Source organism: Panthera onca, chromosome D4 (genome assembly GCF_046562875.1).
Source record: "Panthera onca isolate mPanOnc1 chromosome D4, mPanOnc1 haplotype 2, whole genome shotgun sequence".
NCBI classification, from domain to species: Eukaryota; Metazoa; Chordata; class Mammalia; order Carnivora; family Felidae; genus Panthera; species Panthera onca.
Genome location: NC_138351.1, coordinates 57123992 through 57137530, shown reverse-complemented (window position 1 = coordinate 57137530; position 13539 = coordinate 57123992). Strand labels below are relative to the sequence as shown.

Genomic DNA, 13539 nt, shown 5'->3' with positions numbered 1-13539 from the left:
CCCGCCCCTTCAGCCCCTGTGGGCTGGAGCAGAGCCAACCTGCAGTCTCTCACAAAGCTAAGGTTCTGGCCAGCAGCCCAGTGTCTGGCCACTGACCACCGGTACCAGGATCTTGCTCACCAGCTCCCCACCAAACCCTCAGGCCCAGGCTTGATGAGCTGACACCCTAGGGGTGGCAATAAAGGGTGCTTTGGCTTTCCCAAACCCTTAGCCACAGACAAGAACACAAGATTTTAAAAGTTTCTTAAACTGTGATGCCTTTGTTTACTCCAGGAGAATCTATAGGCCAGACATAACATTAAGTATTAATTTTGTTCAGAGATTTGGGGTGGAATATTTGTACTCTAAGTTTTTGCATATCTGTAGACAAAGGAAAGTTGTGGCTGGCACTGTGCCTTTAACCCAGATCCCCAAGGGTTATAGTTCATAATCCTCTGGCATTAGACTATGTGATTAAAGTTTGAGAAACACAGTTTAGTTTTATTGATCCCACATCTTCCCAAACCCTAGGCCCTGGTTCCCTCAAGCAGAAGGCCCTGTGGTCAGCGTGGTCAGGCGATGGTTGCTGTCTCCCTGTCCTTCTGCCCCAGGCAGTAATGAACCTCAGGAAGCATCCTTAGTCTCTCTGCAGCCTGAAAGGGAACAGGGGCAAATGAGGGAGGATAAAGGCTGCCCAGAATGGTGGTATGAAGTGGTATGAGTAGAACAGTGGTAATGAGTGCCTAGAAGACAGCGGAGGGAAGGCTTGTAGGACCAGAAGGCTGAGGATAAGGACTGCCAGAATAGCCAGAGGCTACAGCTGAGCAGCTCCTGAGTCCTCAGGAATGCCTATGTTATACAGGTTCTCAGGGTCATGATCACTGGGCTCCTTTGGGGAAATGGGAGAGAAAAGGGAACCCAAGGAACCAGGGTGCTCTGAAACCTGACCTGCTCAGGGGTGAGGTCCCTCTGTGCCTGGGCAAGCATTTCATAGCCAACCATGAATTTCCGGATGGTGGCAGAGCGCAGGAGTGGAGGGTAGTAATGAGCATGCAACTGCCAATGGTCCCAATTGGCTCCAGCCTCTGATCCTGTGGGAGCACCTGACAGGAAAAAGAGATAATTGGGGAGGGCCATTTTTTAGTTCTATAGACTAGCCCCGACACCCAAACCAGGCTAGGTACCTGAAAACTACATCTCCCAGCATTCCCTGCCAGTGAGTAGGCCAGACATTGGAAAACACTGGGAGACATAGTTGCACCAAGTTTGCAGTTCCACCTTCAGTCCCAGCATCCCTGCTCTGGACACTTCCCTCAGCAAGTATTTCAAAGCCCGCTGGGGGTTGCAGTCCACTGAGCTAGGTCTCAGGACCTCAGAAATGGTGTTGGGGCTAGACATGGGTGGGGCTCAAAAAGCCTTACCGTGCCAGCCCATGGAGTAGGGAAAGGATGTCTCAAATAGGTTGTCATACTTGGTTAAGAGCTTCTTCATGATGGAGGCTAGATCTGGAATCAAGAGTCTGACTCTCAGCCTGAGGCGCAGATGCTGGCCCTATCAGAGCCATCTGTACCCAGTGCCTGGCCCCAGGGTCCCAGTTGGGACACTCACCATCACGCTCAGCAGGGGTCAGCTCAGGCAGACGCCGCACATGCCTACGGGGCAGCAGCAGTGTCTGGAAGGGCCACACTGCCCAAAAGGGGACCAATACTAACCAGTGCTCACTGGTTAAGACCAGACGTTCCTGGCCAGACCAATTGGAGATGAAGTCATCAAGGTGGAGGGGTGGGGGTTGTCAGCAGATAGGCAGGAGAAGAAAAAATATACCCAGAATCTAATGGCTTCTTACCACCTCCACCACTACCATTCTAATCTAACCCACCATCATCTTTCCTTTAGATTACTGCTATGGCTTCCCATCAAGTCTCTCTGCTATTTTCCTTCTATCGTCCTTCACACACCTTTCTCTTTTGGGGTGAGGTTAGGGGCTCCTTGGGGAAACAGGGTCTGGCTTTCTCCTACCCTTCTGAGCAGCTCCTGGTGGCCATACTCCATAAGCAGGGGCTCTCCATGCTGACTTTGATAGGCCCGCTGAGATCGCTCCTCACGCTGGGCAATATCTGGCAGGAAACTACTGGCCCACACCTATCAAGGGGCAGGAGGAGAGAATAGGCAGATAGATCCTTCACCCCCAAGCCTCCACATTACAAGCATACTTACTCTGTCCCTCTAGTTCCCTTCCCCACAGGACTGTCTTGGACTCACCCCAGAAATCCGCTGGAGCCCCTGACTCACTTACCTGACAGTGGGGGTGGGGGTTGGAACAGCCCATCATGGCCCCTTTGTTTTCAAAGATCTATCAAGTAGGGATAGGGAGCTTTAGTAGCCAAAGAGACACCAAATCAGCCCCTCCAGACCACACCCTGTGAAAACAGGAATGCCACTTCCCAGAACCAAAGCTGCACCACCCCCTCTCTGCCCATTCGGGGAAAGGTGCGACCTCACAGACCTGCACCCAAGGGTACTGAGCACCCAGCTCCTCTGTCACTGAGGCCCAGGCATCGACGACAGTGCGGATCTCAGGGACTGACATGAGTGGCAGTGTTACATCCGACCAGGGGTGGAAGCACATGACCTTACTAGGTGGTGATGGAGGGAGAGATGACAGATATAGGGCTTGGCTGTGCTAGGGGCAGGGTCCAACTCCCGTGCTCAGTCCAAGCCCTGGGATGAAGGTAAGTGAAGAAATCCATAGTTACCAAACTCCTCGAGCAGCCTCTGCTTGGAAAAGGGGATGATCACTGGGTCCTGAGAAAGAGGGGTATCACTCTCTGCAGCAGAAGTCCCCCAAGAGGTCCAGCCTCTCTTTCCAACAGCATCTAGAGCCAGGTTACCTGGACTGGGGGCATCAGGCTGCAGAGCTGGGAAGTCGTTGTCAAACAGGAAGGTGCCATCATAGTAGGGATTCACCTACTGACAAGAATGGGCTAGAAGCATTTGCTGCTTCATACCCACCTGTCATCTGGCAGGCTTCAGGGGCTGGACAGGTTACAAGGGAGTGTGGAAGGCCTGCTGTGGGATCAGAAAGACTTGGTGCGACATGACCCAGAAGGAGGTCCACTTCCATGTGGGTGAGGGGCAGCTCTAAGGGGAAGCTACTACTCCTGGCCGAGCTGCACATGTAGGTTCTAAAGTCTTACCTCTCCATTGGCCCGTGTGGCCCCGGGACACAGAGGGTTGTGGGGGTCGTGGCGGGGAACTGTCTTCAAGAGCGGGGGCTCTACTTGCCCCTGCCAGGGCCGCTTCATGCGGTGAGCTGACACCAGCACCCACTCATCTTGTAGTGGGTTATAGCGGATATGCTGATGTTCTGGGGACAGAGAGGCACGATCAGTCAGCCAAACTCTCAGACCACCTCTGTCCTAGGTCTCACTCACTAGCAGGCCCAAGTTCGGAAGCACCCTCTTGGCCCTGTCCCGTTCAGGAAGGAGCTAAAGGCCGGGGCTTGAGCTTTTCCAGCTCCAATTAACCTCCGGCCCCTACTCAGGCGTGTCCCTTCGTCTCGCAGGCCTGCCTGGGTGGGCGCGCGGACCTGGGGGTAGGGACGATAACTTCCTAAGGAAAGGGAGGGCTCGGTTCCGCGTCCCAGCGAGTCCCAGAAGCCCTGCGGTTACCGCTCGCCCGGAAGGCTGTGGCCGTGGCGTCCGCCTCCGACGCCTGCTGGCGCTGCTCAGGAACTGATCCGCTGCGCGACATCAGACCACTTGCGGGTGTGGAATTCGTCTGAAAAGTCAGCAGCGCGGACTCTTCCCACCCTCTGGGTATGCCCCGCCTCTCCCCCCGGTGATTGGCCATATGCCTGCACGTGACTGCGTAAGGGCCCGCCCGCTCAACCGCGGGCGGGACTCTGGAAAGCCTGGCATTTTGGGGGGTGACTTTGGTCCTCCCCGTACACCCCAGGGCTAAGTTACTACCCTAGAAGAATCTCTGTAAAAGCTGCTTATGGCAGATTCCTCAGCTCCAAGCTGCTTAGAAGATTTCTTTGCTCTATTCGAGGTCATTTGTTTAGCAAATATTTACTGAATATCTATGAATATTTACTGTGTGCCAGACACCTAGGCTCCACGTAGGACAAAGGGATCCTCTACACAAGTCAGGCATGGCCTCGGCCCTCCCGCGGCTTAAGTTCTACGGCCAAGTAAGGATATAACCCTGGATCCACAATCACCTCACTTACTTGCTCAATGCTTATGGTGTAGAAGAGGCAAACTAGCATGGCGGTGAGGGTGGGATTGATCTGCTTCAGCTGTACCCCTGGCCTCAGCTGTTACATGGAGGGGTAAATACTTTACCAAAATCATACCCCATCCCCTCCAGGCAGGAGAACAGGTTTGGGGGAAAAAAAGGCTAAGTAACCATATTCTCTCTCTTATATGCTCATGCCTAAAGCACAAGAAGTGGGCAGTGTGAGAGGGCTACAAGAAACCTGAAAGTGGGGAGAGGGCTTGACTATCAGTAGCTCCAGCCACCATCTAGGTGGGATCAGGGGTGTTTCCTTTACATACCCCTTTCCCTTCTCCCAATGTTTCCTTGGATCAAACCAATTGGCTAATACTAGGATAAAATTCAAATCAATCCCTCTGCTGGCACATTGATTTATTATTTTAAGATTTTATTTTAAGTACTTACTACACCAAACGTGGGGCTCAAACTCATCACCCCGAGATCAAGAGTTGTAAACTCTTCTTGGGATGCCTGGGTGGCTCAGTCGGTTAAACATCCGACTCTGCCCCTCCCCTACTTGTGCTCTGTATCTCTCTCTCTCAAAAATAAATAAACATTAAAAGAGTTGTAGACTTTTTTTTTTAATGTTTATTCTTTTAGAGAGAGAGCACAAGCAGGGTAAGGGTGGGGGGTGGGGTAGAGAGAGAGAGAGAGACTATCCGAAGCAGGCCCCCACACTGATAGGGCGGAGCAGGACTCAATCTTGATGCAGGGCTCGATCTCACCAACTCCTGAGATCATGACCTGAGCCGAAATCAAGAATCAGAAGTTCAACTGACTGAGTCACCCAATGCCCTTCCCCTAGCACTTTTTTTTTTTTAATGTTTTATTTATTTTTAAGAGAACGCAAGCGGGGACGTGGAGGAGGGACAGAGAGAGGAGGACAGAGGATCTGAAGTGGGCTTCTATGCTAACAGCAGCAAGCCTGATATGGGGCTTGAACTCACAAACTGTGAGATCATGACCTGAGTCGAAGTTGGACACTCAACCGAGTTACCCAGGTGCCCTCTCCCCTAGCAATTTTATTTTTTTTATTTTTTTTTTTTAATATTTTTTTTTCAACGTTTTTTATTTATTTTTGGGACAGAGAGAGACATAGCATGAACGGGGAAGGGGCAGAGAGAGAGGGAGACACAGAATCGGAAACAGGCTCCAGGCTCTGAGCCATCAGCCCAGAGCCTGACGCGGGGCTCGAACTCACGGACAGCGAGATCGTGACCTGGCTGAAGTCGGACGCTTAACCGACTGCGCCACCCAGGCGCCCCCCTCCCCTAGCAATTTTAGAGAGATGTCTAAATATTGTTTGAACCTCCTCCTCATTCCACAGTGAGGAACAGAAGCGTCAAGTTCACCCAGAGGATGACTGGCCAAGCTAAAATTTGAACCCAAGTTTCCAGATTCTTCTCACTGCTCTAAAATGGCTCTGAGATTTCAGTGAGACTCAGGACAGAGCTTGGCAGTAGCAGGAAGGCCCCTTCCCCCAACCCAGGCCAGGTCAACCCAGGTGTTTTGCAGCTCAAATGCAAAAACTGGGTCACAGTTCATTTACCTAATCTCTGCCCTAGGTCCTCAGACTGGAATCTGAAGAGGCCACTAGGTAGGCGGCAGGGAGCAGGGAACTGAGAAACAAGGATTTTACAGGTACCACTGGCTTTTCATCCTTGGGGGTGGGGTGGGGGTGGAGCTGAGATACAAGATTTGCTTTCCTTTCTCTCTCAGCTATCTTTGTTGTTGGGGTCACTGGATTTTGGAGGCAGCTCTATTTTTCCAAGAACACCAATGCTTTGGTGCCACTTCTTGGATCATACCAACTAATTCCTAATCCCTTTCAGAAACATCTCTTCAGGAACATTTCCAAACCTCCCCTCTGTCTCCCCAAGATCACTTTTGGGGGAAGAATAGAATGGCTGAGATGGGGCCTATGGAGCTCTCTGCCTATAAAATCCCAGAGGAGTGATCTCTTCTGCAACATTGTTAAAAAGAAAACCACAGGCCCAAACTGGCATCACTTAAGTGGAGTCTCCAAACTGGGGCTTAATGCCTAAACTAATTGTGGTTTTGATGAGGGAGCAAAAGGCAAGCTGAGGGCAAAGCGCATGTACACACACACACAGCAGGTAGGATATGTGTGATATTCCTCAGGCATTCCTGGGCTGCCCAAGAGCAAAGGAAAGGAAAGAAAACAAATGGCCAACTGACAGAGATCACAGTCATACAGCACATGAGTCTCCATCGGTTTACAAATATCTTAGTAAATTACAAGAAAAAGGCAATCTTATCAATAGCCTAATCTCCAGAAACCTACAGACCCAGTTTCCTGGAACCCCTAGTATCACCCTCCCCTCCATGGTGACACAGGGTACAAAGGGAAGAAGGAAATGGCAGGTAAAATTAAATTTCCTCATAACCTGCAGCCCATTGACAAATACTTGAGGTAAAAATAGAGTGTAACTTTTCTCCAGGAACCTCCTACTGTTTTAATGTTAATGCCTTACTAGAGGGAAAACAACCTTAGCTTGGCAATAGCAAGGTGGCAGGCATCTTTTGTATAAGTCTTCTTTAGCATATCAAAGTCCTCCTGTAGGTCTCCCTTTTGCCTTTACCTCCCTCAACTCCATAGTAGGTAACCAGTCACTCTGCACAATCCCAGTGCAGCTCTTTCTGCCCACGAGTCTTGTTCCTGTGCTTTAATAAAATCACCTTTTTTGCACCAAAGACGTCTCAAGAAAATTCTCTCTTGGCTGTCAGCTCCAAACCCTCATCACTATAAAACCCCATCAGTTTCAACCTTCCCAGAGATGTAGTCTTAACTGGTCAGTCAGGAATTTTCTAATTAGCACCAATGGGGCCCTTTCCTTCCCCCAGAGGAAGATAAGGTAATCTGCATGGTAAGATCCCCTGCTCTTCCCCCTAACAGAAAAGAAACTTGCCTGGAACAGTCCTTTTCTTTTGCTAAAAACTTTTTTTTTCCAGATTTCTTCCTATAAAAATCTTCCATTTTGTGTATCTCTTGCTTGGAGGTCCTTTCTACTTGCTAGATGGGGTGCTGCCTGATTCATGAATTGTTTAATAAGGCCAATTATATCTTCAAATTTACTTGGTTGAATTTTATTTTATTTATTTTTTTTTTAAATTTTTTTTTCAACGTTTTTTATTTATTTTTGGGACAGAGAGAGACAGAGCATGAACGGGGGAGGGGCAGAGAGAGAGGGAGACACAGAATCGGAAACAAGCTCCAGGCTCCGAGCCATCAGCCCAGAGCCCGACGCGGGGCTCGAACTCACAGACCGCGAGATCGTGACCTGGCTGAAGTCGGACGCTTAACCGACTGCGCCACCCAGGCGCCCCTTTATTTTATTTTTTAATCTTTAATGTTTATTTATTTTTGAGAGAGACAGAATGCAAGCAGGGAAGGGGCAGAGAGAGTGGGAGACACAGAATCCGAAGCAGACTCTAGGCTCTGAGCTGTCAGCACAGGGCTGGATGCAGGGCTCAAACTCACAAACTGTGAGATCATGACCTGAGCTGAAGTCAGATGCTTAACCGCCTGAGCCACCCAGGCGCCCCTCGGTTGAATTTGATTTCTTAACAACATCTGGAGAATATGGCTGTGACCATTTTTTTTTAAGCATTGTGTGCTATCCTTGTGAAAGACCAAGGGAGCCACAGGCCTAGACAGTCCCAGAGGGCTTTGCTTGGAACAGGGGTGCAGAGACCAGATTTTGGGGTTAGCCCCTCAGCCTCAAGGTTCTTAAGAGAATGGGCAGCTCAGAAGCATCACAGAAGCCAGAGCCAATACAAAAACATGTTCCCTCCACCATGCATTCCCCTCTAGATAATCCCTTCTTTATCTTTCCCTTCTTGGCCAAGTTTCTCAGAAAATAGTCCAGCTTCCCAGCCTCTACTCTTACCTACACGATACACTGTAATATGTCTAGCAGCCTGTAATAGGTTAAGTAAACTTACTGTAGCAAACAACACGCCCCCCCCCCCCCCCCCCCCCCCCCCCCCGCCACTCAGTGGCTTAGCAAGTGTATTGTGGGGGGAGAGGCGAAGCAGCATTCAAAATTCTCCACTACTTAATTCCCTATTACTAAGATATTAGATGGGGGAAGAGTAAGAATGTAAAGAATTTCACAGAGGACGTTGGGAGCCAGACCTGGAAGTGGCATACCTCATTCCTGCCTATACTTCATTGGCCAGAACACAATCATATGGCTTCATCTGCTACAGAGTATACTGTGGAATGTAATATGGCTGCCCAAGAGCAAAAAGAAATAGATTTGTATAGCATCATCTCTGCTGCATGCCCTTACTGAGAAACCTAATGACCATTTCCCATCATTTTATCAGACCTCTTAATTACATTTGACTGTGTTGACCCTTCATTCCATCACTATCATGTGTGATGCTGTGTCCTTCTAGTTCTTTTCTCCTTTGTGTTTTATTTATGTAACTAACACATATGACACCACTTGCCAGGCACTAATTGCTTTATAAATATTAACTCATTTAACCTTCATCACAATTAAGGTATGTACTATGAGGTAGACACTTTTATTCATCCCACTTTCCAGATGAGAAAACCGAGTCACAGGGCTTAAGTAGCTTACCCAAGATCACACAACTGGTAGGTTGGCAGGAGCCAGTCTTTTAACAACCAATCCAGTTCCAGCGTTTCTTTCTTAATCACTGCACCCTGCTGCCGCTTTTCTCTTTTGCTTCTCTTCCTTTATCATTCCCCTCCCCATAACCCTGTTGGTGTACAATGCTCTCCTCTCACATTTTGTGCTCCAAAACAAAGAATGAATCGTAGGCCCCAAAAGGCCCCAAAAGACTCCTTGCTGTCTCTTCATAGTGCTTTTGTTCTTACAGTACGTCTCATTCGCTGAATGCCCCTCCCCATTTTTCTAAACACCATTTAGAGGCGTCACCGCCTCCAGAAAGCCTTCCGTACTTTTCCTAGGTAGAAGCGCCTCCTCCCACTTTTTGTGCTAGCAAAGATCACAATCACAAGTCGATCGCCTGCTGCAAATTTGAGAAGGGGGCCAATCCACTCTGCTTGTCACAGCCACCTACCCCGACCACCACCCACACGCGGTAAGGAACTCGGAAAGACCTCGCTCTTAGGCCCTAACACTGACAGCTAGGAGGGTTTAGCCCCGTCCCATCGCGTCACGCGCGCAGCTCCACCCCACTCCTCGGCGCTCCACACTCCCCGCGAGGAAATGGTTCAACCCAAGGGGGTGGTGCCCGGGTGTTCGGACTGTTCTGATTGGCCAGGGCGAGCCGTACCACGACTGTGGCGGGGGTACGGTTGTGAACTGCGCGCCGCAGGTTTTGAGGCAGTAAAAGTCACAGCTCCAGGCCCCGGTTTCTTCCTTCACTTCTCCCTGCTAGGACGCCTTCCGGGATGCAGTGGGCCGTGGGCCGGCGGTGGGTGTGGGCCGCGCTGCTCCTGGCTGCCGCTGCTGTGCTGGCCCAGGTGGTCTGGCTCTGGCTGGGCACGCAAAGCTTCGTCTTCCAGCACGAAGAGATCGCGCAGCTGGCCCGGCAGTATGCGGGTGAGCCGACGGGTCACCGGGGGAGCGAACGGGTGGAGGGCAGGGGTCTGGGGAGGCCCGAGCTTAGTTGGGAGTTTCAGAGACGTCTTTCCCGAGTTCCGAGTGATTCTAGCTTAGATTCTGTTGTTCCTCTGCCTCCGCCAGGGTTGGACCACGAGCTGGCGTTCTCTCGGCTGATCGTGGAATTACGGCGGCTGCACCCAGGCCACGTGCTGCCCGACGAGGAGCTGCAGTGGGTGTTTGTGAACGCGGGCGGCTGGATGGGCGCCATGTGCCTTCTGCACGCCTCGCTGTCCGAGTACGTGCTGCTCTTCGGCACCGCCCTGGGCTCTGGCGGCCACTCGGGTCAGTGCTGGCAGCGGGCCGAACTGGGAGGCTGGGGCTGTACAAGGGTCCATGCCCTCCTTTCGGATGTTTGGCCAAGACATATATTGGTGCTGATACCCTGATATTCGGTGTCCATCTGATTGTCCCTCAGGGCGCTACTGGGCTGAGATTTCCGACACCATCATCTCTGGCACCTTCCACCAGTGGAGAGAGGGCACTACCAAAAGTGAGGTCTTCTACCCAGGTGGGTCCCTTCATTCTGGGGTGCCCATAACTGGAGGAGGGTCATGGCATGGAAAGGGGGTATGTTGGGGGCTCTCCCCTCAGTTCCCTTACCCCTCAGATAAGCCACAGGTCATTATTGGTTGAAGCAGGTCCAAGGGCCCCTGTCCAAGGACTTCTGTCAAAAGGAAACAAAACTTAACCACTTCTTGTTAACCACGTCCGATTTTTATATACCAAGACACTGTTTTATTCATCCAATATTCCAGCAGTTGTTGGAGAGACAGTTGGGTAATCAGATATGCTGTCATACCCCCAAAGACAAGACAGACAGTTGTCTTCATTTTTTCTATAGTGAAACATTTTTTTACATAAAAAGTAGACCTATGGATTTCCACATAAGTTTCAGATTGATAAGTTATAGGCATGACAGGCATTATAATTGAACATTTCTCAGACAGCCACACAAGTCTTATAACCACCCCTCCCTATCTAACAGGCCCAGCCCAAGTTTAGCTAAATTTCTGCCTGACATGAGTGAGGCTTGGGAATGCAGACTTCCAGGACTCCCATACAGTGGCCCCTGGCCATGTGAGGTGGCCCTCCTTGGCTTACCCCCAAAGAGGACATGAGCCAGGTGATGCCACAGAGGAAAACTTAGGAGTGGCCATCTTGGCTTCTTACTCTTCCAGATGGGCGACCAGGCCAGTGAGGTAAGGCTTTTTCCTTTCCTGATGCTCCTGCTCTGTTTCTTGCCCCTAGACAGCCCACGGGCTAGGGAGGTGGCAGCAATGGAAGGGCTAGGCTCCTTATGTGGGTGCTCCCTGTCCTCTAGGGGAGACCGTGGTCCACGGGCCTGGTGAGGCAACAGCTGTGGAATGGGGGCCAAATACATGGATGGTGGAGTATGGTCGGGGTGTCATCCCATCTACCTTGGCCTTCGCACTGGCTGACACAATCTTCAGCACCCAGGACTTCCTCACGCTCTTCTATACTCTTCGCGCCTATGCCCGGGGCCTCCGGCTTGAGCTCACCACCTACCTCTTTGGCCAGGACCCCTGACCAGCCAGGCCTGAACGAGGACCTGTGGATGGACAGGAGCAGGCAGGCCTGCATACATCCACTTTCTGGAGCCCATGTGAAAAGACAGGGACACAACATGCAACTACTAAGTTCCTGATGTACGAGCAGGGACACACATGCTTATGTAACCAAATACAGAGACTCGTGGGAACATATGGGACATACATGCAGATACAATCCCATGTGTACGGCAGCATCATACGTTCACAACCATCCAGAGAGGGAACCCTACATGTACCAAGGGGCCAGTCATATTCAGACATACCACAAGCTTGAATCACTAACTCAAGCCTTTTCCAGAGCTTTCCTGCCACCAGTCAAGGCTCTGGAGTTGGTGATGGGTGTAGGTATTATACTCTGTCTGGGCCTGACCCTTCAACCCAACAGCAGCTGAGGTGGGAGCTGCCTGTGGAGGCCCCCCTCATCTCCCCATCCTCACCATATGCCTTACCTCATTCTGTTCCCCTTACTATGCAAGTGTTCTCATGGCCTGTCCCCACTCTTAGCAACTAAGTCAGCTGGGAGAACTGTAAGAATGGAGAATGCTGAGGTCAGGGTCCTTCTATCCTGAAAGACCCCATGCCTTTCCCCATTCGTCCCTTAGGAGTGTGACTGGGGGAGGCTGGCCTCAGCTCAGGGCCCACTGCTGGGCAGAGGACCTAGAGAAGTTAGCCTAGGTCCAGGGGGCCATCCCTGGCCTACAAAGGCCTTTTCTGCACACGTACACCCTCATCACAGCTTCCACATACTGCCCTTGATGTCTGTCCACCTGTCTCTGTTAATAAAGACTTGTTGAACAGTCATTTCTTTGTGTGTCTGAACAGCAGGAAAACCTGCTAACTTGAAGAAATGCAGGGGTGGGTAAGATGGTGTGTGTCTTGGTCTTGCCTTCTGCCGGTGCCATTCTGAAAATAGTCCTGGAGTCCGATCCTGGGTGGCCACGGGGTGGCAGTGTATACCCACTTTTGGGCTAATGGAGGCACGATAATCATTTTTGTCTTTCCAGTATATCCTGTCCACCCCCACCCAGAGTAGAAAGTCTTAACTTCTCCAGGACACCTGACTTGTAGAGGCCCACAGGGGTAGAGAGCAGACATACCCCCTGGTGGTGTCTGAGGTGGGTGAGGCAAAAGAGGTGTGTAAGGTACACTCATCCCAGGGACTCTGCATTTGCCTTCTTAAATTTTGCGCTTTGACACCTCACCTACCTCACCTTCTCTGAGGTTGAGTAAGATCCAGGCCACTCTCACTTCTTAGGCCTCCTGATATATCAAAAGTGGAAGGAACATGGTTATAAAAATTGTAGATTCTAAAAACTCAAATTTCTAGTGAACGAAATACAGAAGACTACATGTACGGCCATTTGGAAACAACATCAAAAGTTTATAAATTTCTGGGGTGCCTGAGTGGCTCAGTCAGCTGAGGGTTGAGTGTCTGACTTCAGCTCAGGTCACGATCTCACAGTTCGTGAGTTCGAGCCCCGCATCAGGCTCTGGGCTGATAGCCCAGAACCTAGATTCTGCTTCGGATTCTGTGTTTCCCTCTGTCTGCCCCTCCATTGCTTGCACTCTGTCTCTTGCATTGTCTCGAAAATAAATAAACGTTAAAAAAAATTGTTTTTAAGTTTATAAATTTCTTACTCTGAGTGCATGTGAGGCCCAGGCAAGATGACCATTCCAACACCTCATTCGCACCATCATGTTGGCCATGACAGAATTTGGCCGAGGCCTCGACAACAATGCAAAGCCAAACCTCCAAGGATTTCTCCCACCCTGTAATCCAGTTCTCCCTCTATGCTCAGAGCCCACATCTATCAGAAATGCCCTGGAAGCTTCCCTTATAATCTCCCCCTTCCCTTCCACATAAGACTCTGCTTCCAGGCTCCTCCTGTCTCAGCTACTAGGTCCAGTGGCTATTTCTTAACTTTAATTTGAAACACTCTTAAAACACTTTTGGCTTCTAGGACACTACTCTTCCTAAAATTGCCTCCTTTGCTTGATCTTTCTTATCTCCAGCCTTTGACTTCCCAAGATTTAATTCTCAAACTTCTCTGTCTATACCCTTCCCAGGAGTTCTTAACCAT

At 50.4% G+C, this 13539-nt stretch overlaps 2 protein-coding genes across 5 annotated transcripts; one reads left to right on the top strand and one right to left on the bottom strand.

Moving 5' to 3' along the window:
• Positions 1-453: 453 nt before the first annotated feature.
• GALT (galactose-1-phosphate uridylyltransferase) lies at positions 454-3779 on the bottom strand. 3 transcript variants are annotated; one of them, XM_060609416.2, is made up of 11 exons: positions 3651-3779; positions 3177-3346; positions 2871-2946; positions 2736-2784; positions 2486-2615; positions 2276-2332; positions 1999-2121; positions 1588-1720; positions 1401-1484; positions 928-1082; positions 454-632 (listed from the first exon to the last, which is right to left on the bottom strand). In XM_060609416.2, exons 1-11 carry the CDS (start codon positions 3730-3732, stop codon positions 552-554), a joined length of 1140 nt encoding a protein of 379 aa, XP_060465399.1. In that variant the 5' UTR covers positions 3733-3779; the 3' UTR covers positions 454-551. The 3 variants fall into 3 exon arrangements, with proteins under 3 accessions (XP_060465399.1, XP_060465401.1, XP_060465400.1); XM_060609418.2 differs by lacking the exon at positions 1401-1484; XM_060609417.2 differs by lacking the exon at positions 2276-2332.
• A 5479-nt stretch (positions 3780-9258) lies between these two features.
• SIGMAR1 (sigma non-opioid intracellular receptor 1) lies at positions 9259-12259 on the top strand. 2 transcript variants are annotated; one of them, XM_060609433.3, is made up of 5 exons: positions 9259-9360; positions 9661-9824; positions 9969-10169; positions 10303-10395; positions 11209-12259. In XM_060609433.3, the coding sequence occupies exons 2-5, from the start codon at positions 9674-9676 to the stop codon at positions 11433-11435; spliced, it is 672 nt and encodes a 223-aa protein (XP_060465416.1). In that variant the 5' UTR covers positions 9259-9360; positions 9661-9673; the 3' UTR covers positions 11436-12259. The 2 variants fall into 2 exon arrangements, with proteins under 2 accessions (XP_060465416.1, XP_060465417.1); XM_060609434.3 differs by lacking the exons at positions 9259-9360; positions 11209-12259 and adding an exon at positions 11066-11171 and having other exon boundaries at positions 9539-9824.
• The last annotated feature ends 1280 nt before the right edge of the window (positions 12260-13539 follow it).

Bases quoted from the DNA above. Each gene is read 5' to 3' on its own strand.
- GALT (XM_060609416.2), bottom strand. From the start codon at position 3,732: ATGTCGCGCAGCGGATCAGTTCCTGAGCAGCGCCAGCAGGCGTCGGAG. The intron at 3,347-3,650 runs GTAACCGCAGGG...CTCTGTCCCCAG, and splicing joins CACAGCCTTCCGGGCGAGCG to AACATCAGCATATCCGCTAT. The intron at 1,485-1,587 runs GTGAGTGTCCCA...TCTTGATTCCAG, and splicing joins GACCCCTGCTGAGCGTGATG to ATCTAGCCTCCATCATGAAG.
- SIGMAR1 (XM_060609433.3), top strand. From the start codon at position 9,674: ATGCAGTGGGCCGTGGGCCGGCGGTGGGTGTGGGCCGCGCTGCTCCTG. The intron at 9,825-9,968 runs GTGAGCCGACGG...TGCCTCCGCCAG, and splicing joins GCTGGCCCGGCAGTATGCGG to GGTTGGACCACGAGCTGGCG. The intron at 10,170-10,302 runs GTCAGTGCTGGC...ATTGTCCCTCAG, and splicing joins GGGCTCTGGCGGCCACTCGG to GGCGCTACTGGGCTGAGATT.